Here is a 22501-nt window from a genome sequence, read left to right as displayed (position 1 = left end):
TGCCATAGAAACATTGGATTGTAGAAGGAGCTGAAAAGAGTGAAAAGTGAAGTGGCCAAAGTGGTCAAGGTCACTAATGGCCTGCGCCTCCACCACCAGAGAGTGACTAGTGTCGTATCAAAGGACTCCACTAAGACTGGATATATTTTTAACACTGTTGACAGCTCACCTTTTGTTTTGGATGATTTATGTATGGTCTTGTCATTATTTTAATGGGGCACAGACAGCATGAGCCATATGGAGAAACATGCAGCAGCACAGGTAAGCACTCAGCCAGACGCACATCAGTGATGCAGGTATTTATGAGTTCAGACCAATTTCATTTCCACTTTCGCACTGCTCTTTATTCGTCTGTGAGGACATGCAGACTATTTTTAAGCTCTATCTAGTAATCATCTACCCCTGCAAAGTTAAAATTGATTTTAAAAAAAGTTCATTTTTTTTGTTCTGTTTTTTTGCTAAATTTAAATTTGGATCTTTTTTTAAATATTTTAATTCCTTTTAGTGTTCAGTAAACATTATTATAGTATTGTATCATATTTCTAATTTTGAGTCATGTCATGGTGACATATTTTATACCGTGTGATTTTATAATAAACATATCTGTTTTCTCTGTTTATTAGCCTTCAGTTAAGTTGTACACTCGATTCGACACAATTTACACTTGACACAATTTAGATATAAATTATAAACCAGTTAACCAGTTTAGTTTGATCCATAATTTAAATGAAGTTGTATGTCATAATTACAATATTAACAATAGCATTTGATAATAATGAATGGCAGAGAAATCATCTGAAGGTCTAGCAAATTGTCCTTTTGTAGATGCATTTATACTAGATGGACAAGACCCTCACGCGTTTCATGTTGATCTAAAACATGTCATGTTACTGGTTGACACATTACCCATATTTACTTGAGCTCAATAGTGCTGGTATAAGCTGCCAATGGCTCACTGAGCATTACCAGCAGAACACTTGGGCGCACCTGTCTGTGTGTTGAGGCTAATATGGATGTCTGCAGCTGCCAAAGATCCTCTGGACTCTACACCTGTCACAAAAACACATCATGTGCACTTCAGGTCTCACTGACACCAAGAATATGAAAATAAACCAGTATTGAGAAATGATGGGCCAATGACTGATAAATGGGGATGAATCAGAGAGTGGGGAAGTGTGGTTACTTATTGGTAAGTTAATGGGGTGAGAAGAGTTGAATCAGCAGCATACCCCTGTGCACAGGAAGGCAAACAAGCACTACATCCACACAGCAGTACCCAGGAGGTCAGATTGTGCAACGTCCACTGTCTCCTCAACCTCCTTTCAGTGTTCTAGGAAATGAGTGGACAAAAAGTGTCCTAGTAATCATGACATTGAGGAGGACAACCATAAAGAAGATGGCTGCTGATAGTTAAAAAATGGTGTAGGAAGTTGTTGGTATAACCATTTCTAGTAACTTTGAACCTAATTTATCTCACACTGACCAACTGACCAACCCTGCTCTTCTTTTCTCTTATACCAGGGCCCAATGGACTTATCTGTCTGGAATCTGTTCACAAAGTAAGTGAATGATACCCGAAACAAGGATGCAGAAGGAAAATACAGGACCACTTTTAAACCTAAACACAACTACGCTGTCTCACTGGTCTATGGTCTGATGACAAAATTTCTAAATGGCCCCCAAAGGAGAACTTCACCCCAACACAAGTGCCCCACCACTCCACGACCTCCTCAATGTCAGCGGGGTGCCTGTCTCCCCCTCCCCCACACAGTCTGCTCCGTCCTGTAACATCGACGAATCCTACAAATACATCTTTCTGCCGATATGTTACTCCTTCACCTTCCTCTTTAGCCTCGCCCTGAACTCTGTGGTGCTATTTCGCTCTTTTCGCCAAACCAAGCGCTGGAACGCCTCACTGATTTACATGGTCAACCTGGCCTCCACGGACTTCATGTATGGCCTATCACTGCCCTTCCTTGTGGCCAGTTATATCATGAGAGACCGCTGGGTTTTTGGGGATTTCATGTGTCGCTTGGTCCGTTTTCTCTTCTACTTTAATCTCTACTGCTCCATCTTCTTCCTCACCTGCATCTCTGTGCACAGGTACCTGGGCATCTGCCACCCCATGAAGACCATCACGCTAGAAACGAAGAAGGCAGTCAAGTTCACATGCGTTATAGTTTGGACGGTAGTATTTGCATTGACTTGTCCAATTTTCCGTTTTGCTCAGACTGGTTCTGTAACAAGATTAAGCTTAACCAGCAACTCTAGCCTGCTTTATGGGCAAATCACTGAGGGTTCTTTAATGAATGGGTCTAGTAGCCATAATGGGCCTATAGGGTACATTGAGGAGTATCAAAACTGTTGGGATGATGCCATAGACAAGGAGTTTTCACTATACGTACCCTATGGAATCACTTTACATCTGCTGGGCTTCTTCATACCTTTCTCAATCATTGCTTGGTGTTACTCTCATGTGGTTTTGACAATATTCAGGACCTTGCATTCCCAGCCACCCTCTTGCAAATATCCAAAAGACAGAGAAGACACACATAAGTCAAGCAGCAATGACAGAAGAGGCAGCAATGGAGTGAGATGGACAAGAACCACCAGGCAAAATGATGGCATGTCTATTTTCCTTGGTGCCCACTCCCCATATGCCAATCGGCGACGCAAGTCTATCAAAACCATCATCACCATCACATTGCTCTTTGCCCTGTGCTTCTTTCCATTCCATGTGACAAGAACCATCTTCTTCCTCCTCAAAGTGACTAAAGGAGTGCCGTGCAACACTATGACAATGGTGTCTATGTGTTACAAGATTACCAGGCCACTGGCGTCGTTCAATGCATGGCTTAATGCCCTCCTTTACTTTCTGACTAAAGACAAAGGCGGGGCGCAGTGCTGTGAAGCAGTAAACGCTAACCTGCAGCAGCATGCGGGGGGAGTCCTGGTGCCACTAAGGGTTAAGCCCGAACTTGGAGAGGATGCAGAAAAAGAAGAGCAATAAAATTATTGATGAATTCATGTTTATAATTTATTAAGAATTCTAATGGAATTAATGTTGAATTGAACTGGCTTGAGAAAATAGTCAAATTTTAATAGGCACATAACGAGATGGCTTTGAGAATTTTCAAAAGTCTGACATATAGGCTACATGATGTACTGTGGGAGCAACCATATATATATATATATATATATATATATATATATATATATATATATATATATATATATATATATATATATATATATATATATATATATATATATATATATATATATATATATATATATATATATATATATATATATATATATATAAATATATCAAATGAAATTACTTAAGTCTAGCATTGAGCATAAATGGCTCCTTGTCATGCCAAAGAGTACCTAGAAGGATCTATTAATTAATTTGAAAATAAAGATGATTAAACTCCTGACTAAGCCCCTTTTTATGCCTTTTATGAATGACAGAATATATATGAATGTAGCGTGTACAAGAATGAATGGTGAAAGTTGGGGGGTTGATGGCGCAGGTTAGTAGCCTTGCGTCACTCTACCGCAGGGCAGCTACAGAAATAGCTTACAACCACAGAGTATGAGTGAATGAATAATGCGACAATGTGGTTTGAGTATCTCTGAAGACGTTTTAAATCCAAGGCAATATTATGTGGTAGTCGTTTATACTAGATGAGAGCAGGGCCTTTTTAGTCTGAATTAATAAAAGTTGAATTCTGGGTAAGTAGGCTATATTTTCTGGTATATCTTTCTTTATTGTACTTTCTTTATTGAACTTTATTGAACTAGGTCTATGTTTAGACCATAGAAAAATAAAATATTTCATTTGGTCCTGATGTAGGTTAATTTTATATTTTATAGGTTGGTAGTCCTTTATTCTATTAAAGCAGATTTGCACTATGCCCCCTAAGTTTGTTATGGGTCTAATAAAAGTTATAATAACAGCAATAGCTTGTTACTTTAGTCTCACGTAGCACTTTTTCTAGCCCTAGTTTAGCGTTTGTTTGCTTAAAACTACAGTATACGCTGCTTTAAAGTAGACTATTCAACAGACAAAAATACAACTATGCTCTGTGCGCAGTGCATGCACAATGGCCTGTAGAGGGAGACAGTTCATATGTGTTCTGTGTTCAAAAATTCAAAACTAAACCACAACTCAATTTCCCGACCTACACCGCGGCCCAGGGGAGCAGCGACGGTTATAATAATAAATGAAATAAAAAATAAGTAAAAATCACTCATGTGATATTTTCAAGATTGAGACACACAGTTTTGTAGCACTGGAGATGAGGGACATTTTGCTGTGGGTCACCTTCGGGTGCGTGTCCGTTTGGCTCGGCGTGTGTCCGCTGTGTGTGCGTGTGTGTCACGGATGTGGAGCAGAGCAGCGGAGGAGTTGGCGCCACTTTCAAATCCTCCTCAGCACAGAAACACTTCAAGACATCAAAACCTTTTTCGCAAAAAAGAAGCATAATTTCCAGCGTTACTGTCATATGGGACATTTTTTAAGCATTTGTTTATATTGGGTTTTTATTTTTCTCCCGAAGGTAAGTTTTAAATGTATTATTTGGTGTTTTTCGGGCCATAATAAATTTGTATATGCGCTTATTGTCGGGTATGTTGCTAGGTGACGGTGCGTATGAAACAGCTGCTTCTAAAAGAGCGCGCGGGTCCTTTGATGTGAGAGCGCAAGGCTACAACGGATTTACTATGAGACAATGGACGCACTACTTTCAGCTTTGCACGACTCTAACCAACCATTAGTTCCTCTTATCAGCCTGTTATTCTATTTATTTATCTTATAATCATACACCCTCCTCTGTGCATGAGGACCAACTTAAACAATAAAAGGATTCTTTCTGCAGTTTTGAAAATGTTACTCGACGTAAAGTTAAAAAGAGCGGACACTCCCCCTGCCAAAGAAGCCCCCTCCCAAAGACCCCTGCCCACTTGAACGACAAAAAGTTAACAAAACTTCTTATATCTTTAGTCATTTTAATTAGGGAATAGTTTGCCATTCTGCCTCATAATAAATAGCTTATTACATGTTGATTAAATCTGAACTGCTATTAGTGAGTGATGAAATGCATTTTCACTTTCCATGAGATGTACTGAACACAGGCTGCTGCTCCATAGATATAAATTTAACACTGACATGCTTTATTTTGTGAATTGAACTAGGCCTATTGATCAAAATCAATGTCATTCTTACTAGGAGGCTATATTTAGTTTTATAGTGTATGTAAATAAGACCAATGTGTAAACATGTGATATTTTTGTACAGCTACTCATTAAAGTGGCATCCATTAGATATTGTGTAACAGTCAATGTAACAGAGATGCTGAATGTTTCTGTTTCAGACCTACAGCATGCGAGTGGGCAGGCACAGTTGTTGTACAGGAGGACCCATCTCCAGGGCTCGCTCTAGCAGCACGTCATGTTTTGCAGTTTGTGCTGAATCACTCCAAATCTTGATGTGCTGCCTCTGTGCGCCCTGGGCTCCAGCTCAGCCACACGTCCAGACACTGCCCCCTAAAGTCATCTAGGTTTGCTGATTACACATAGTCAGTCAACCACTAGGACTAATAATTTGTATGAAATTAAATTAAAAAACATCATATTGAAATTCACACTGTATCAGACTTTAGCAGCACGTCATTACTGGTACATCCTCTGTGCAGTGCCAGTGTGTGGCATGCTGCTGCAGTCAGGTACATGCTGCTCATCCAGTCACTCTGATAGTAAGTTTCATAGTTAATTTTTTTTTTTTTTTTACTATTAATATTATGAATAGTCTTGTCAAATGCTAATAAGAAATGTTTTCCAACCAAATTATATTTGTAAGGTTTTTCAGAAAAATTATGAAAAACATGTTTTTGTTCTTTAAGGAAACCGTTTACTAAAATGCACAATATCTTATCTATACAAACATAATACTGACAAAGATATTTTATAAAATAATATTACACATAGCTTGAGTCATATTATCCTATCAAAAACAGAAGTCCTTGAAAAGTGGGATTGGTCAGCGGGAGAGCAGTGGAATGTCACTGGAATTCATGATGAGACTGGAGTCCAGGTTTAAATTATCTATGGAAATGGGGGAAAAAAACGATATAACTTTGTTATAAAATAATAAAAAACATTTTCTAAAAATGCATTGACATTCACCTTGGTCAAATGTGTTTAGTTTCTTTGAGGTTGATCCATCGCCGAGTCCCTCGATGTCCACTAGGTCACTGTTGACGTCCGAGTCATTCAGGGCACTAAGAGTCACATCTAAAAAGACCAAATAAACAAGCTCCTATTTATAAGTTTGACTCAAGAGAGGCAAATGTAATACTCATATAAACACAATAAGACCTATGCCTAAACAAAACACTTGAGTTTTCACTTTCTTATGGAGAAATGATGATTACAGGACACATGGCTCACCTGCTGTCTTCTGTTTCTTCAGAGGAAGTTGGGCTGAAGTTGGACTCTGCATTCTTGTGGGAGTACTCACGACCTGACCAGCAGGCACAGGGACAACAGCAGCCTGTCTTGCCATAGCTGCACTTGTCTTCTTGCTTGTCTTTTTAGGGCCATCAGATGTCACCAGGGAGCCATCTTCAAATGTCTTCCTCTTAACTGTGCTCTTGGTCTGAGTGCTGATCAAAAAGATATGTGGTAATCAGTCACTCACAGTATGAATGAATAATATGTGGAAATGTGAGGTGTTTACCCTGCAGGGCTGGCATCTGCTACAGGATGAAGCTGCATGGTCAATTCGCCCAGTTTGGTAAAGGCAGCTCCAGCTGCAGAGAAAATCTCTCCTACCTGAGAACAAGGTCGACACAGTGTCATTATATGACAAAGAATATACTTTTAAATGCACTATCATTAATACTGTACTGTAGGAATAAAAGAATGACAGGAATAAAAGAATAATGTAGCCAAATATGTGTACTTGTGAAATGGTGTTGACTTGTTGGCATATTTGTAAACAGGCTATACTATAACATGCATGGCTCTGCATTAGTGGGTAACTAGACATACCCAGCACACCAAAGGGACAAGAGTTCGGCTGTACACTCGACCATATCAAAAATGAGAACTAACTTACTTTAGTCGAAGCTGAGGTCATTTCGCTTCTTTAAACGGGAACTAAATGTTTTGAAAAGACGTCACCAATGCCTTGAATCTAATGCAATTGCTTGGATGCTAACCCAGTAGCTAGCTGCTACTCGGAGCAAGCTCACAGCAGGGAAAGAAAGACGTCCATGAACTGTGCTTGATGCCGTTTAGCCTGCACAAAATGAAAGCCACCTTCATAAACATTAAAATAGTCAAACAAATATCTGCACGAGTTTAGTAGCTCACTTACACATCACTCACCCTCACAAGCCATTTTTAGATTCATAACACAAGGGGAGTGGCCAAGGGATAGTGATGCATTCATGATTCCCATTTACTGTGGGACATTTGATGGCTATAAGAGACGCCATTAATTTTCCTCTGGTTACATGTCAAACGTTCAGACATTTGTTATAGATTTATTAGTCGTTAAGGCTAGTACATAGTTGGAAAACTACGAACCATAAATTTATGTACAGTACGATACAGTATTATAATGAAGGCTATGTTGTCATAGCCATAACTAGGCCTACAGCTACAGGAAGCAAATACCAAGTTTAATTTGTTTCTTTTGAAAGGTTTTTATTCATTATAGGAAAATAATGATAAATACAATCATGTCAATTGTCAAATTATTAAAAGACTTAATATGACAGCAGCGTATGAAAGCAGTAGATCTATTGATTCATAAGTTGTTTCTGTAATTACTGTAGTCAGTAATTTATTATTATTTATTTATTGTAAGACAAACCCTTTGATGGACCAAATAACCCTTAGAAGCTTTTTACAAGCTTTACATAAAGGAGAATCAACAACAACAAAAAGATGACAATACAGTTCACAGTAATATTAAAATCAATAGCACAAATGATTTTCTGTAAACAAAGAAAAATATAGATAACATTTTAAACAGAGATGGATCTAATTTTTTTCATATTGTGATACTGTTTTCGACTCGACTGGGCAGGAGAACCAAATACTGCAGCTCTAGTCCATCATTCTCGCTTAAGATCTGCTCCTCCACTTCTTTTAAGTCCTTCCTGAATGTTTTAATCAAATCTTGTGCCTCCTTCTCAGTGAAGTGCTCCTCTGTGTAGAAGCCCAGTGGTACCTGCTCATAAAATAACAAAAATAACAATAAGAACAAGAAGAACAATAAGAAGAACAAGAACAAGAAGAACAAGAAGAACAAGAAGAAGAAGAACAAGAAGAATTTAACTGCTAATTTTAACACATAAACCTTTATCACTGGACATAAGCAAAGTTTCACCTACAGCATCTGGCTGTGCTCGGCCTAAGTGCCACGTGATAGCCATCTGCACACAAGACTGACTGACATCTGGTAAGGTAGACATGATGGTATCCATGGTAACAGTATCCTTGTCTGTGGGAGGCGGTAGCCTCATGGTGCAGGGTGTGTTGGGGACCCATGCACACCAATCAAACTGAAAAAAAGAGTCTAGAACATTAAACGCATACTTTAAATAAAACATAACTATATTTGCATTAAGTAAAATACTTGTCCATTGTTGGTAGCTGCGTGCTGAGCTGTGCACGTGAGGATCATCACTGCAAGTAATGTTGACAACTCCTCTCGACATTTGAGTGAACTGGGCAAACCTAGTGAGAAACAAATCACTATATCAATATGAAATCACTGACTGAAAAAAAAAAAGCTCAAAATATCGGACCGAAATCGGGCAGCTCTGCAAAGCCCTCCTCTGTGACTTCTCTGATCCATGCTTGCAGCTCGTGGTCCTCCTCAACATTACAGTCTGATTTGTAGTACACATTAACTATTGCTGAAACAAAACTTTCAAAAAATGAAAGAGAAATAGTACAGTTGAAATGATGAGGAAAAAAATGTCTATTCATACACACACACACACACACACACACACACACACACACACGTATATCTATATCTATATATCTATACATATATCACACAGTTCAATATTCCGTTGGACCGTCTTTAGCTTTGATTACGGCATGCATTTGCTGTGACATCGTTTTGATAAGCTTCTGTAATGTCACAAGATTTATTTCCATCCAGTGTCGTATTAATTTTTCACCAATGCATCTTGCATTGATGATGGTAGAGCCTTCTTCAGCACATCCCAAAGATTCTCAATGGAGTTAAGGTCTGGATTCTGTCTCATGCTCCCTGAATCACTCTTTCACAATTTGAGCCCGATGAATTCTGGCATTGTCATCTTGGAATATGCCCATGCCATCAGGTAAGAAAAAATCCATTGATGGAATAATCTGGTCATTCAGTATATTTAGGTAGTCAGCTGACCTCATTCTTTGAGCACATACTGTTGCTGAACCTAGACCTGACCAACTGGAGGAGGCTCATACCTATTTCCTTAAATACAGGTGGCGACTTTTTTTTGGCACTAGACAATACACTAAACAATCATAACAGTGAACACTACGTTTTGCCAATGAATTCATTTATCCCAGTATGACCATAGTACCTCCAGCTGTCTAGTTTAGACCCCTCAAAGAGGGCGGTACGGATCACTCTATGCAGTGCAAACACTCAAGGTCCGCCCCGCACCGCTCCACTACTATCCTGTACTGCCCCATACCACCCCATAGAACGAGGCTTATATAGTAGGATCAGGATTTTCAATAAACAGTACATTTTGTCTTTGACCTATTTGTCTTACTTGTGTATGGTATCCCACAGCAGCAGCACATGATCCCTGTAGAAGTATTTGGGAATTCGAGTCACGCCTCTGTCATTGAAGTCATGGTGAGGATGCAGTGAGCGGTACGTCAGCTCCTTATACTCCCTTTGAGCCAGTATCAGCAGAGCCTCTCCGCCCGTGGACACAACCTGTACAACATTACAATTAACGCAATTCCATTAACAGTTTTTGTACCGCTTAATTGATGCATTTTATAATAGGTACAGATCTTTTAAATAAGTAATCATTTTTAAAAACACAGACCCGTTTAAAGATGCCATTGGAGGAGATCAGTTGTGTGCGCCCCCTACAGTTAATCTCCAAAGTATAGCGCAGGTGAGGAGCCAGGAGCTTCAACAAAGAATCAAAAAGCAGAAATAAAATTCATGATAAGAAAATCCTACACTTTTTTCATTTTAATATGGGCTTAATGCATGAATTTTATGTATTTTTTCCTGATATTTAGCAATAAACTATAACTTAAATATATGGAATCTAAAAGCAGAGAGTATATAGTTACCTTGTAAATTGGGTGCACTGCAGGGAGCTGTCTCAGAGTGGCCACACAAAACACCTCAGCTACCAGATGTGTGCGGAGAAGGTGAGACAGAAGCTGGAAGATTTGGAACTCAGAGTGTCGCACCCAGGCCTTTGCTAGTAACCAGGCCAGGGGAGGGTCTTTGGGGAGGAAAATGGGCATGTCCTCCCCTGGAGCCTGTCCCAGCTGGAGACAGAACATTGTGTACTAGACTTCAAAAACGATCATTGTAGTATTTTTACATGTTAAAAAAGATGCTTTGACATATTGACATTCTAAAATTGTTAACTGTAGTTCACAAACACAGCATTGGAAAGTTTACATGGCAAATTCAAAAGTGTGAAATTTGTGTTTTGGATCAGAAAAATATCAGGATTAGGATGCCTCAAGTGGCATCATTTTAGCTATGTCTGGGTTAAATTCAGTAAACGATTCACAATCTAAACAACTAAACAATTAATCAACAAAATAATGACAAGATGAATCAATAACCAAAATAATTAGTAGGAGCCTTATAATATTTAATAATATTGTTTGATGTTTATTATATAATGTGTATTACATACACATTATAGCGCATTAGAATGTAGTACCAACTATACAAAATACTGTGTACTGTTTCTTTAAGAATTTCCCAAATGGAACAAGTGTTATTGGTAGACTTCATATATTTATCTTAGTGTAAATGTCATGTAAACATATTGTTAGAATGAAAAAAGACTGTGTACAACAGGATAGGGCCCATGGATAAACCCAAGCCACATGTTTAACTCTGAAGTTAGCACCAAGTTACCTGGATCGCAATAGGAATGAGCCCATCGTCTGGATGTTGGTATAGGAGACAGAGGGGAGCAGCTATGTACTGAGGTTTATCCTTGATAACATTGGCAGGAAGCCCCTCCATGATACTGTAGTCCAAAAGAAAGATGTTTCCTGCCTAAACAGATAATGATATAGCTATTTAAAAAAATGGCTGACATTTACTTTAGAATAAACATCAGTATTATTTTCAGTTTTACCTTTAACTCTTTGTCCAGGTTGGTTTTGTGGCACAGCGAGCTCTGAACCATGTCGGCTGTCAATGGGAACTTTTCTGGAAGCTTTGTGCACTGTTGGATCATCCTCGGGTTACAGCCATTTAGACACTGGTATCCAAAGAACCAGTCCTCTTTCCAGTGCTCCATACAATACTCTGTTTCAAGTGGATACAATGAAGTTTATTGTGCTGTCATATCATACAAGAAAGACAGTAACTGATAGCAACAAAATCCTTTCCTAAAGTAAGATGCAAAGTCAGTGTGTGTAACTAGATCCAAATTAGCACAATAGTTGATTTCTAAATACAAGCAGATTTACATTAACTCACCAGCTATGGGACTTTTCAACTTCCAGAATATGCGTCTGAAATCTTCCAGGTCATTCCAGGACTTTCCAAACCTGATGGCAAGTTTCTTCAAGGACAACTCCATCAATCTGACAGGAAAAGAATACTAATAAACCCCACAAAATGTTCTAATAAACATTTATACAAATAAGTTGCACTCACGCATATTGTAGGGAATATTCAAAATCACTTCTCTTCTCATTGTCGAAGCGTGCATCTTGAGGTAGGTCTGCTTCAGTTTGAGCATCAATACAGTGAGGAATACCTGGAGCCCAGCTTAACCATCTAGACGTGGTACAAAAGCCATAAGAATTATTCCCAGCCAAAAGGTGGGTGGAATTATTTATTTATGTACCTGTATGTTTTTTGCCTCTCTTTTAGCTCAGCCTTTCTATGGGCCAATAGTTCAGGTAGGAATTCGTCTTTTAATGTTTTAGCTGTGAGACAAAAACAGTTACAAAAATGTACAATGAGTTGGGTTTGCATTTAGAATTTAACTAAAAAAACGTTTTCACTACAGAATTGTGACCTGCCCCCAAATCACTTAAAAAAAAAACCTTAAGAAATTGTTAGCCTTCCCAAATAACTTTCATTTTCATTCAATTTTAAGTAGTATATTTTTCAAAATATGTTTTATGTTGAAATATCGAGATGATAACACATTAATACAATTTTACAGTTTTCCCTGCAATTAGTTTTATTCTGTATAGTAAGTGTGATCTGGCTTCTCACCAGCTCCTTCTCTGATCTCCACTCTTGTGTCTCCGACCAGCCAGCGGTAACAGGGGAACGTGGCTTTGTGTCCTTGAGGGTCCTCCACAGTGACATAGCGACAGAACCAGTTGTCTTCCACCCAGTACCTCTGCTTTTCCAATCGCACCAGCAGTAGGTGGCCTAACGGGGAGGGACTGTTCACTTTGTATTCGTCTACCTGGAGTTGAAGGAAAAAGTGACAGAAATAGTCTGTATATATCACTGTCTCTGTATGTCATAGAAATGCATACAACTCAAATACTGGATGCATGTCTTAGAGTGGTGGGAGGAAGAGTAGACCTACAACATTCAACTCTGCTCCCCTTACATGTTTGTTTGCATTTATTTGTTATGGTGCAACTGTATGGCATTGCACGTTATACAACACTGAAAAACACATTACTATTACTTGATCATGACCGACAGATACATTAATAGCACTCACAGCGCCTCTACAGAAGTCTAGGCCAGGGTTGTCCAGCAGGGTGCGCTCACTCTCCCCCTGCTCCCCCACCAGAGTCACATAGATGTAGTTGTTGGTGCCTGAATACTCAGATGTCCCAGTTGCCACGATTACGGTGTAGGTTTCTGACTGGATAAAAACACATAAGCCCATGTCATATACAGTTCAGCTCTGAATGTAGTGAGATCAAGTAGAATCTTGCTCTCTCCCCTAATATTAACTCTAGAAAAAAAAAAATCACATAACCTAGGAAAGATTTTTTTAAGTTAAAAAGAAAAAAATAATGAAAAAAGTCTGCATACCTCCGTCATCTTTACACCCGAGCCCTTTAATCAGTAGTCTGTGTTTGCTGTTATTCCTCTGTAGCAGACAAGGGCTCGCTTGAGTCTTTTCACTCTGTACACAGAGCAGTTCTCAAAAAGTTCTCAAACCCTCCCCTCAACCTGCAACTCGCACACGTTTAACCATTTGAATGGTGACATCTAGGGAAATCCGTTATGTAAAAGACATGAGGACACACACCCCGAGGTGCTGCAGGGGAAGTTGAGCCAGGTTGGGGGTGTGCTGATACAATAAGATCAGAGGAATGCGAGAAGGTTGAGCAAGAAAGGAACAGATCAGGGACAGGATAAGAAGGAGCAGGCGACATCTTTAGGCAATGCGTCATACTTTTACTTGAGTATATTTTAGTCAAGGATTACTCGGAGTAAAAATATAGTTCTAAAGTATGTAGTAATAACAAGTGCAGTAATAGTACCAGTGCATGCGGTTTCAGTGATAGAGGGGAGAGGGGGGAGCGACAAACGAGAAGATTTCAAAAGTTTATTTGCAGTTACCATCGGCACAACGTACTACTGGGGCAGTTATGTATCGTTTGAAGGAGCCCAGGATTAGCAACACTTTTGAAATCCCCGCGTTTGCCGGAGCCAGCCTGTGCAGATGCTAAATACAAGTGTATTTAGCTAGTTGTTTTCACTGTAGACCTGATACAAGTGGCGTCTTTCCCATTGACAAACACAACGGCCCGCGCGCAGACGTCTTCCTCGAGCTGCACCTGTGGCCGTCCTCACGCAGACGCCACGCTGTGTTTGTGAAATTAAGAGTGAAACAAATCTAAAGTACCAGTGGCTTAATTTAAATTACATACTTTCACTACTTCCTTCTGCCAGATGTCTACAAAAATAACTTTCTCAAAATGATACGCGTTGCAGTCTTTTGCTTAAACAATCCCACAGATGACCTGGATAGCTTTAAAGAAAAGCATCACCATCCTAAAATGTGTTAAGGAAGATATGGCCTTAAAAGAAGCAGAGAAAGAAGTGGTTAAACTCCCATTTGTGCATTGCAGAGGCTGGTTCCAAGATAAACTGTTTAAATCCCAGTCCAGCCTTCTCAGAGGCCTGTAATGTTGACTCAGCTGGATTTAGTCATATTTGAGTTATTTTTTTCAAATGTAGCCAGGGCACAGAAGCATGACATTCCACTATGAATTGATAATTAACAGGAAGTGGGCTGAGTTTGTCGGATAGAATAGAAATAGTTGTAAGGATATCCAATTGTTATAACAGGCAAAGACCTCACTTGCCATTTTGATAATAATGCATTTCTGATATTAATATCAGTACGTGAATGGTTGTTTCAGTTATTTGATTCTACAGTTCGAATAAGAGTTTAAAGGATAAAGTGTTGCTCATTTTTCTTGAGGTAAATAAAAGAACAAAGAAAACAATAATTTCAGAAGTAGTTATTTATCATATAACAATGAAGACAAAACAGGGCATAAAGAGCAGAAAAAAATGGTTGAAGTACACAAGGCTGTCCATGATGAGCAACTGCAGCTTGGTGGGCTGTTCCAACTGTAAGAGCAAAATACAAATCTTCACTTATATAACTGTGGTGTAATGTAATTTGAGCTTCTAATTCCCCCAAAGTGAAGTAATAGCATAGCTATGGGCAATAGATTTAAAACAGTTAACTCCAACTTTCTCCAAGTAAGGTTCTGTACACTACATGAACAAAAACAAAGAGTGAGAGGAGGAAAGAGGTAACCAAAACTGTAAAAATATTACAGAAGAAAAGTAAATTCTAAGAGCTGCATTTTGTCATTTTTGTGTTCTAGTTGGGCTGGTCTGATCTGGAGGGGCCTTCCTCTTCATCAGGGGGGCAGGCCACAAAGTCAGCCAACATGGAGGCCATGGTGTCTTCATCACACTAGTAGAAACAGGAAAGATAAATGAGAGCGAATCCTTTGATTTTTCTAGTGTACTGTGGCTGATTGTTACAACAGCCAAAATGCTCAGGCCCTATTGATAGTGCAAACTATGTTGGCTCCATAGTTTAAAAACAAGCTGAATGAAACAATTATATTCCAAATCAGACTTTGATTGTACTATTGACATAAAGATCAAGAAGTAACTATATTTATATCTGCAATCTGTGCTTTTTAGATCAGTTGAGGCATTAAGTGAAATTGAAAATGAAATGATTCAAATATGCACTGCTTGTGCCACCATAGGGAAACACTAATTGATACTTGTACCTTTTTCTTCTCTGTACTTTGCGTTGTGTCCTCCTCCCTCTTCCTCTTCACTCCTTTCCCCTCCTCTTCCTCATCTTGTTCTGCCTCTCCCTCCTGCTCCTGTACCTCCACCTCTGTGTCCTCGGTCAGCCCCTGCTCCTGCTCTGTTGTGGTGGGCCCTGACCCACTGTCTGACTGTCCCGTCTGGGAGACTTCCAGCTCCTCCTCTTGGTGAGCACTGGCAACACTTCCACTGCCACCAGCCTCCTGCGATGTTTCACACACTTGATCTTCCTAGAGTGACAAAAGAGGCAATTTCAATTTAACAAGATCAAATTTTAGAATTATGATTATTGTGAGAAGAAACATGACAATTATGTACGATTATTCGTGATTACGGACACCATGGTCAAGCCACAGTGAAATTGTCAATGACTAATAGATCACAATTCTTCTACTATGGAATCTAAATTTCTGAATGATAATGTAAGTCGACATGACAAAGCACAGTCCATGTAGGTTTACCTTTGAATTGAAATGACTAGGGGTGGAACAAGATCTCATGCCAGGAGACAAAATTGCCACATATGACCTTCCCATGTGTTTACATTTGGACAATAATGGGTTATGTGCAGCAAGTTAGATTTCTTGAGAAGCTGTATTGGTACAGTGGTACATTGAAAAAAAAAAAACATTAACTGAACTAAAAAAATTAAATGGTGAGGCCAAAACCGCACAATTTATTTGTTATAAAAATGTGTCTCATCCAAACCCTTGAAGTGAATTTTTTTTCTGTTCTCAGTTATAATTATTTTAGTCTTTTCCTTATATGCAAAATACTTGCCTGCTGATTCCCAATAGGAACCTGCTCATCCGATGAGTCTTCTATCTCCACCTTGTTGTCCTCTCCCTGCTCCCACGTGGCTGCCTCCTCCTGAGATGTCTCCCCGCCCTCCGTGGTCTCCTCCTCCTCCATGGCGCCCCCCGTCACACACAGGATCTGGGGCATGGTGGGGTCCATGGTAGACTCGCCTTCGCTCTCCCGGGCCTCCTCCAGTACGCCAATACTCTCCACCTCCTGCACCTTAAGCTCTGGGTACGCCCGTGTTTGGACTTCTTCTATGCCACCCTCTGTCTCTGCCTCCACACTGAATGGCTCCTCTATGGGTCCCTCCTCTGCCAGAGCTTGGACCGCCTTCACCTCCTCTGACCCACTCTCGTTGGCTTTGTCTTCTGAACCCTCGAGTGGTGGAATGTCCCCATCCTCATCCTCTTCTTCCTCCTCCTCCTCCAGCTCCTCGGGCTCCTCTTCATCATACTCATCATAGTCTTCACCGTCATAAAACTCCTCCCCCGCATACTCACTGCCCTCCTCCTCCTCTTCATCCAAGCCTTCCTCATCCTCATCTTCCATGTCATCCATATCTTCCTCATCTTCCTCCTCTTCTTCTTCGTCGGTGCTGTTGATATTGATCACAGCGGAGTCCTCGTTGTTGGCTGCAGGTGGAGGTGGTGGGTGTTGGAGGGTCCTGGATGGTTGGGTAAGCTGGTTCTGGAGCTGGTGCAGGAGTCCCATTGGCGCTGCAGTGCTGGGCTGCATTAGCATTTGCTGGAGCTGGGGTCGTCCTGACAGTGGCTCTGCTAAAGTACCGGGGCCTGGGAGCGTGTTGGGACCCATTGGAGGAACCAACGATACAACTGAGACGTTAGAAGGGGGGAATGAGTTCACAGAAGTTGTGTTAGATGTCAGATGAGGAGAGGAAGTGGTTAAATCATTGGCAAGGGACATTCCATCTATAGTGGTGGGTGCTGATGTTGTGGTTGCCATGGAGACTGCATCCCCACCAGGTAATGGGACACTAGTAGCACCAGGTGTGGGTAAACTTTCTTCTTGCTGGTTGTTCATGTCGAGCATACCTGGTGGGACAATCACTACACTGTCATCAGAATCGCTCCCCAAAGAAATCTCTACGTCCTCGGCTTCTTCTTTGTCATAGCGCACAAAAACAGGGCGCTGTCCATCTGGGGGCCCCAATTGAGCTGAATCAGGGTGAGGAGGGTGCATTAGGTCGCCCGCAGAGGGCGCTTGTCCTGGGAGTCCTGGGACCATGGACAGGTGGTTCTCCAGAGAGCCCAGCAGGGAGCCATGACCCAGGCCCAGAGAGTGGCGGGACGGGAAGGAGGGGGCACTGTTAGCGCCAACTAGAAGAGTGGGCAAAGTCAGTCCTGGATTGGGTCCTTGTGCAGACTGGATGCCCGTGGCAGACGGGGTGGGTTTGAGGGTGAGAGGGGGTAGCGGCAGGGCGATGGAGGGGGTGCGAGGGTGGAGGAGGAGGTTACAGATTGTCAGAGCTTCAGTGCAGAATGAAGACACCTGAAAATAACAGGAAAATAAACACAACACATTAACACTAGTGAACACTTTCTTATATTTTAAAATGATTAAAATCATTTAAAGTTTGATAAAAATTATATTTGAAGAGATTATAAAGAGGCTACATAAAGTTAGCCTTTTTCTCATTGCATAGTCAAATTATCATAGTTACACAATTTTAATACAAAACCTTTTGTTCACATGCTAGAATAGCTACAGCTTCCTGAAACAGGAGTGACTCTTGTGACTGTGCAGTGTCTTGTTGTCATTTACATTCCTATAAAGTTTGCATACTGCATAAGAGGGTGCGTCATGCAGAGGATCTAACAGAACGTATTTCCTACAAGGCAAATGAGCTGTGCAACATTAAGCTTAGTAAACCACACATCCAGAGCTAGCTAATACAGGTCTAACTAACTCATAAACAAATCTATAACACTCTTTAAAAATATAATACTTTATCTGCAAGTAAAGTGTAATCTTAACCTTGGTATTTCTGTCTGTGCGCCCTCTGCTCAGGATGGACACAGTGCAGGTCAAAGGAGAAGGCCAACATGGTGAAGGAACCAGGACCAAAGCCAGCAAAAGCCTACAGTTTTAAGACAAGACAATAAATATTTTCAGATGTGGTACTACATTGTCTAAGATTAGACAGTGTATATATTGTACAGTCCAGACCTATAGAGTTCATGTCTGCTCAGAGCGCTGTTGTATTGGCCACTGATGCCCCCTACTGATTCACACAAGTTGCTGCTATTCTGTTGCTGCTGAAGACGCACACACAATGGCAACACTACATCATGAAGGCGCTAAAAAAGACAAAATAACAAAGTTACATGGGCAAGGCAACTGTGATGCCTTTGGCAGAAAAGAGGCATACCTTGTGGATGTCATCTTTTAGTAGTGTACCACTGCTGAGTATAATTTCTCTAAGAACTGTAAAAAAAAAAAAAAAAAAAAAAAAGTTAAATTACAAAATAAATCAGATGTGAACAGGTACCATGTATGAAACTTGAGGGCATCTCACCTCTAAGGGCTGAAATACATGTGTCTACATTAGCAAGCTGGTCTCCCTTTCTCTGGAGCATGGGTGCCACCGCGTCTGACATGACCAAAGTCTTGGTTCTGCGAGGACCAGGCTTTCCTCCAGGCACCACATCAGCAGAGAGACCGGCTCGAAGCTGCAGATAGGAGGGAAACATTCACTCTAAATTTGTTCTTACTTGTTGAGTAAATCTAATGTCCATCTTTTTTCTAAATAGAGTCGATGTAAGGTAGAGGAGACCTTGATGGCCTCGGCTCCCGGTGTGATCTCTCCCAGCAGATGATTGAACAGATGCTCCGAGTGAACAGAGCTGCCCTGGAGAATGTTTGCAGAGGCTCCGGCCACCTGTAGCCACAGCTCTAAGGCCTTGTACACTGCCACCCTTACGGAGCTGAAGACCAACAAGGAAAAACATTTATATCAAAGAAGTAATATCATCATTACATGATAGAATATTTAGTTTTTTACTATTTGACGATAACAATATTAGCATTTAGGAGCTCTGCAATGCTGTAGCAATGGTTAACATGGTTTAGTATATGCTGTTGAGAAAACTGTGCCCATCCATTTTCTTCCACTTATCCAGGGCCGGGTCGCAGGGGCAGCAGTCTGAGCAGGGACTCCCAGACTTCCCTCACCCCAGACAAGTCCTCCAGCTGCTCCGGTGGGCCCCAAGGCATTCCCAGGCCAGCTGAGAGACATAGTCCCTCCAGCGTGTTCTGGGTCTTCCCCAGGGCCTCCTCCCGGTGGGACATGCCCAGAACACCTCCCCAGAGATAGAAAACTGTGCCATCACTTAACATATTAAACAGTACTTCATAATTACATACCTGTATGCCCTCTGCTGACCCAGACTGGCCTCAGGGAGAGGTGTCCAAGCTGACAGAGTCTGTGAGAACAACCTCTGCAGTACCACAGCATACTGAACCATTCCCACACGTGTTCTGTAGGAGAAATATTGACTTATCAAATTCTTCACAAGATACATATAAACTATAATGCCACAGTACTTACGCTGTAATAAGTGCAGACAGTACCTCCAGAGTGTTTGTGTGAATGATAGGCAAGACCAGCAACCGCACACTCCCATCACCTGTTAAATTCTGAGAGACAAAGATATAGAAATACAGTTACTTTGGTTCATACATTTGAAAATATCATAACTATCAAACTACAGCATAAGTTGTGTTCTTACGATGCTTTTAGAGCTGACAGCAAGAGCTCGACAGACGAGGTTGAGTATTGGTCTGACAGGAAGGCGGACTGCTGATGCTGGATCCACACTGAGGAACAAAATTGAATGTTTAATTAAATATACCATCGACCACAATATTTTAATATTATTATCAAACCATTTTGATCCAAATTATTATCAATGTGTTTTTGATACATCCGTTTACTACCTGAGAGTGTGTTTTAGCGCCAAACAAATGGCTGTGTATCTGTGCTGTAGCTGAAGCACCAGGAGGGGGTCTGTTTGGTCAAGAAGAGGGAAGGCCAACTCCACCCCCGGGCCTTCATATTGAATTGTTCCTTCTACAGAGCAGAACAAAACAGAAGATAGGGAATATGCGTTAAAACATTAGATACATTTTAGAGGAAACTGAATATTTTAGAGGAAAGAATAACTGAATGCTTCCTTTATGATGTACCCATTTCTGATCCCTGGTAGATCTGATCCAGCAAGACATTGGCTGAAGCAAGCAGGCAGTGAATCTGAGTGGTCCAGCCCTCTGCTCTGCCCCCTCCCATTCCCCGATCCAAAAGACCCCCAAGGCATGGCAGGCGACCATAACACTGACACGCCATCTGAAGGAATAACACAGCAAAAATAAATTCAGGCACAAAAAAGTAGGGAGCCCACAAACTATATACAAATGTGAATGGTAACAAACCTCTTGGGTCTTCTTGTTAATGCTATCCATTTTTGAAAGAAAATAAGCTCCAAATTTATCCTAGAAAATAAAATAGAAGACGCATAGATAACTTACAAAAAATTGCTAATATTTCAAAATGCAGGTGGATTTACTTACCCTCATTGAACCGCAAGCTCGTGGGTAATAGTTCATACAAGCTGTCATCCCTTCCATAGCTGCCAAATCACACTGGCAAAACAAATTATGCATAGGCTTCACACACACACACACACACACACACACACACACCAATTCCCACATATTTAAAGACTATCACAATTTCATATACCTCTGCTTTAAGGCCCAGTAGGGAAGTAAGAATGCCCAGGATGGAGTTGAGACCCACTTCCCTGGACAACTCTGCGATCTGTGATGAGTACTGCAACACATCTTTTAAAATATTCACTGCTAACTGAATGGTCTGGACTGGAGCTTGAGACTGGAGGCAGAGCAATACAAAAAGTAATATGTGTGTGAGTCTTTCAGGTTGGTCAAAGTAATATTTGTAATGATACAATGAGGTCACCTGGATAACCTGTTGAAGAGAGCGCAGCCAGGAGAGGCAGTGCTGCTGGAACACTTCACTGGAGCTGTCCTTGACCAGCATTGAGAGCAGACACAGCCCTTCAAATCTGCAACACAAAACAACATGTGAATAGAACTAATTTAAAGTAATAAATCTCAAGAGCCAGTGTAGGTACATAACAGCTGTCATTTTTAGAAATGAATTACAGTAAAAACATACTGCATGGAATAAAATGGCACTAAGGAAATTGAACTGTCTCTAGCTGCTTCTTCAGTTCTGGTCAGGTTGCTGGTGGACACGGCCTTATATCTGTCTGCAGGGAGGACATGGAACTGGCAACAGCTATTATCAACAAATTTGGATGAGCAGCGAAACGTTTTCACTCCTACAACTATTTGTCCAGTTGACAAATTTTCCTTTTGGCTTTTTTATTTATTTACAGTCCTTTATTATTTTATGAACTATATGATTTTTGAGAGAATGAGCCAACTGAATAAAGTGAAACATTGAATAATAATAATAATACACAAGCTTTGGCCAGACTAACAGATCTCCTCTTCGTCTATCTACAGCTACATCACACCTTCAAGCTACACCGTCTAACCCTAGGTGTGTGCCACTTGCTACCGCCCAGCGTCCCCCAGGGCTGGCGCCGGTAACACTTACATTGGCAACAGTCATATTATTGACACTGATCCCATGCTCCCCTCTTCTCACCTGGTCTTACTCGAGCCAAGTTTGGCATTGCTAAAACCCATGAGACCTCCAACAGCACTAGCGCCCTGTGAAAAGAAAACATTTGTTAATCTCAAAGATATACACGTGTCAGACAGAGATCAGCAACTCTCGCTTCCCAGTCCCCAGATGTGTAGCAGAACAACAAAGCTGTCCATCCATCCAGGTGCTCTGCTGTAGCCTCCGCGGGCTAACGCACAGATCCTGAACTAACGGCCTCGGTTTGGGGAGCTCTTACCTGTGTCGAGAACACGCCATGCTCTCTGTAGCTGGACAACAGAGCCGGTAAATACTCCGGGCGCTGCTCTTTCAGAACCGACACCAAACCCTCAGTGAGACGCATAGCAGACGGGCCATGCAGCCAAGACGATGCAGCCATCTTTCAGACTGTGCCGCACATACGTCATCTTTGT

At 41.0% G+C, this 22501-nt stretch overlaps 4 protein-coding genes across 4 annotated transcripts; 1 reads left to right on the top strand and 3 right to left on the bottom strand.

Moving 5' to 3' along the window:
- Positions 1-183: 183 nt before the first annotated feature.
- si:dkey-6n21.13 (P2Y purinoceptor 3) lies at positions 184-3103 on the top strand. The gene is made up of 2 exons (XM_033983955.2): positions 184-261; positions 1522-3103. The coding sequence occupies exon 2, from the start codon at positions 1673-1675 to the stop codon at positions 3008-3010; it is 1338 nt and encodes a 445-aa protein (XP_033839846.1). The 5' UTR covers positions 184-261; positions 1522-1672; the 3' UTR covers positions 3011-3103.
- A 2791-nt stretch (positions 3104-5894) lies between these two features.
- Positions 5895-7423, bottom strand: zgc:92664 (uncharacterized protein LOC436695 homolog). Its single transcript, XM_033983662.2, has 6 exons — positions 7388-7423; positions 7127-7309; positions 6746-6840; positions 6457-6671; positions 6193-6300; positions 5895-6111 (listed from the first exon to the last, which is right to left on the bottom strand). Exons 2-6 carry the CDS (start codon positions 7145-7147, stop codon positions 6047-6049), a joined length of 504 nt encoding a protein of 167 aa, XP_033839553.1. The 5' UTR covers positions 7148-7309; positions 7388-7423; the 3' UTR covers positions 5895-6046.
- Positions 7424-7828: 405 nt separating this feature from the next.
- Positions 7829-13394, bottom strand: alox12 (arachidonate 12-lipoxygenase). The gene is made up of 15 exons (XM_033983994.2): positions 13277-13394; positions 12957-13103; positions 12491-12689; positions 12114-12195; positions 11921-12043; positions 11741-11847; positions 11394-11566; positions 11168-11311; positions 10357-10560; positions 10101-10187; positions 9816-9985; positions 8829-8950; positions 8657-8757; positions 8412-8582; positions 7829-8248 (listed from the first exon to the last, which is right to left on the bottom strand). The coding sequence occupies exons 1-15, from the start codon at positions 13283-13285 to the stop codon at positions 8069-8071; spliced, it is 2019 nt and encodes a 672-aa protein (XP_033839885.1). The 5' UTR covers positions 13286-13394; the 3' UTR covers positions 7829-8068.
- A 1315-nt stretch (positions 13395-14709) lies between these two features.
- pelp1 (proline, glutamate and leucine rich protein 1) lies at positions 14710-22500 on the bottom strand. The gene is made up of 19 exons (XM_055228826.1): positions 22327-22500; positions 22071-22135; positions 21354-21459; positions 21117-21266; positions 20945-21016; positions 20807-20866; positions 20564-20720; positions 20315-20447; positions 20107-20194; positions 19926-20014; positions 19742-19855; positions 19152-19302; positions 18894-19047; positions 18747-18802; positions 18545-18675; positions 18353-18455; positions 16333-17866; positions 15514-15782; positions 14710-15185 (listed from the first exon to the last, which is right to left on the bottom strand). Exons 1-19 carry the CDS (start codon positions 22465-22467, stop codon positions 15090-15092), a joined length of 3669 nt encoding a protein of 1222 aa, XP_055084801.1. The 5' UTR covers positions 22468-22500; the 3' UTR covers positions 14710-15089.
- Between the last annotated feature and the right edge of the window lies 1 nt (position 22501).

This window comes from Periophthalmus magnuspinnatus, chromosome 18 (assembly GCF_009829125.3).
Source record: "Periophthalmus magnuspinnatus isolate fPerMag1 chromosome 18, fPerMag1.2.pri, whole genome shotgun sequence".
Lineage (NCBI taxonomy): Eukaryota > Metazoa > Chordata > Actinopteri > Gobiiformes > Gobiidae > Periophthalmus > Periophthalmus magnuspinnatus.
This window is presented reverse-complemented; position numbering and strand designations above follow the sequence as displayed.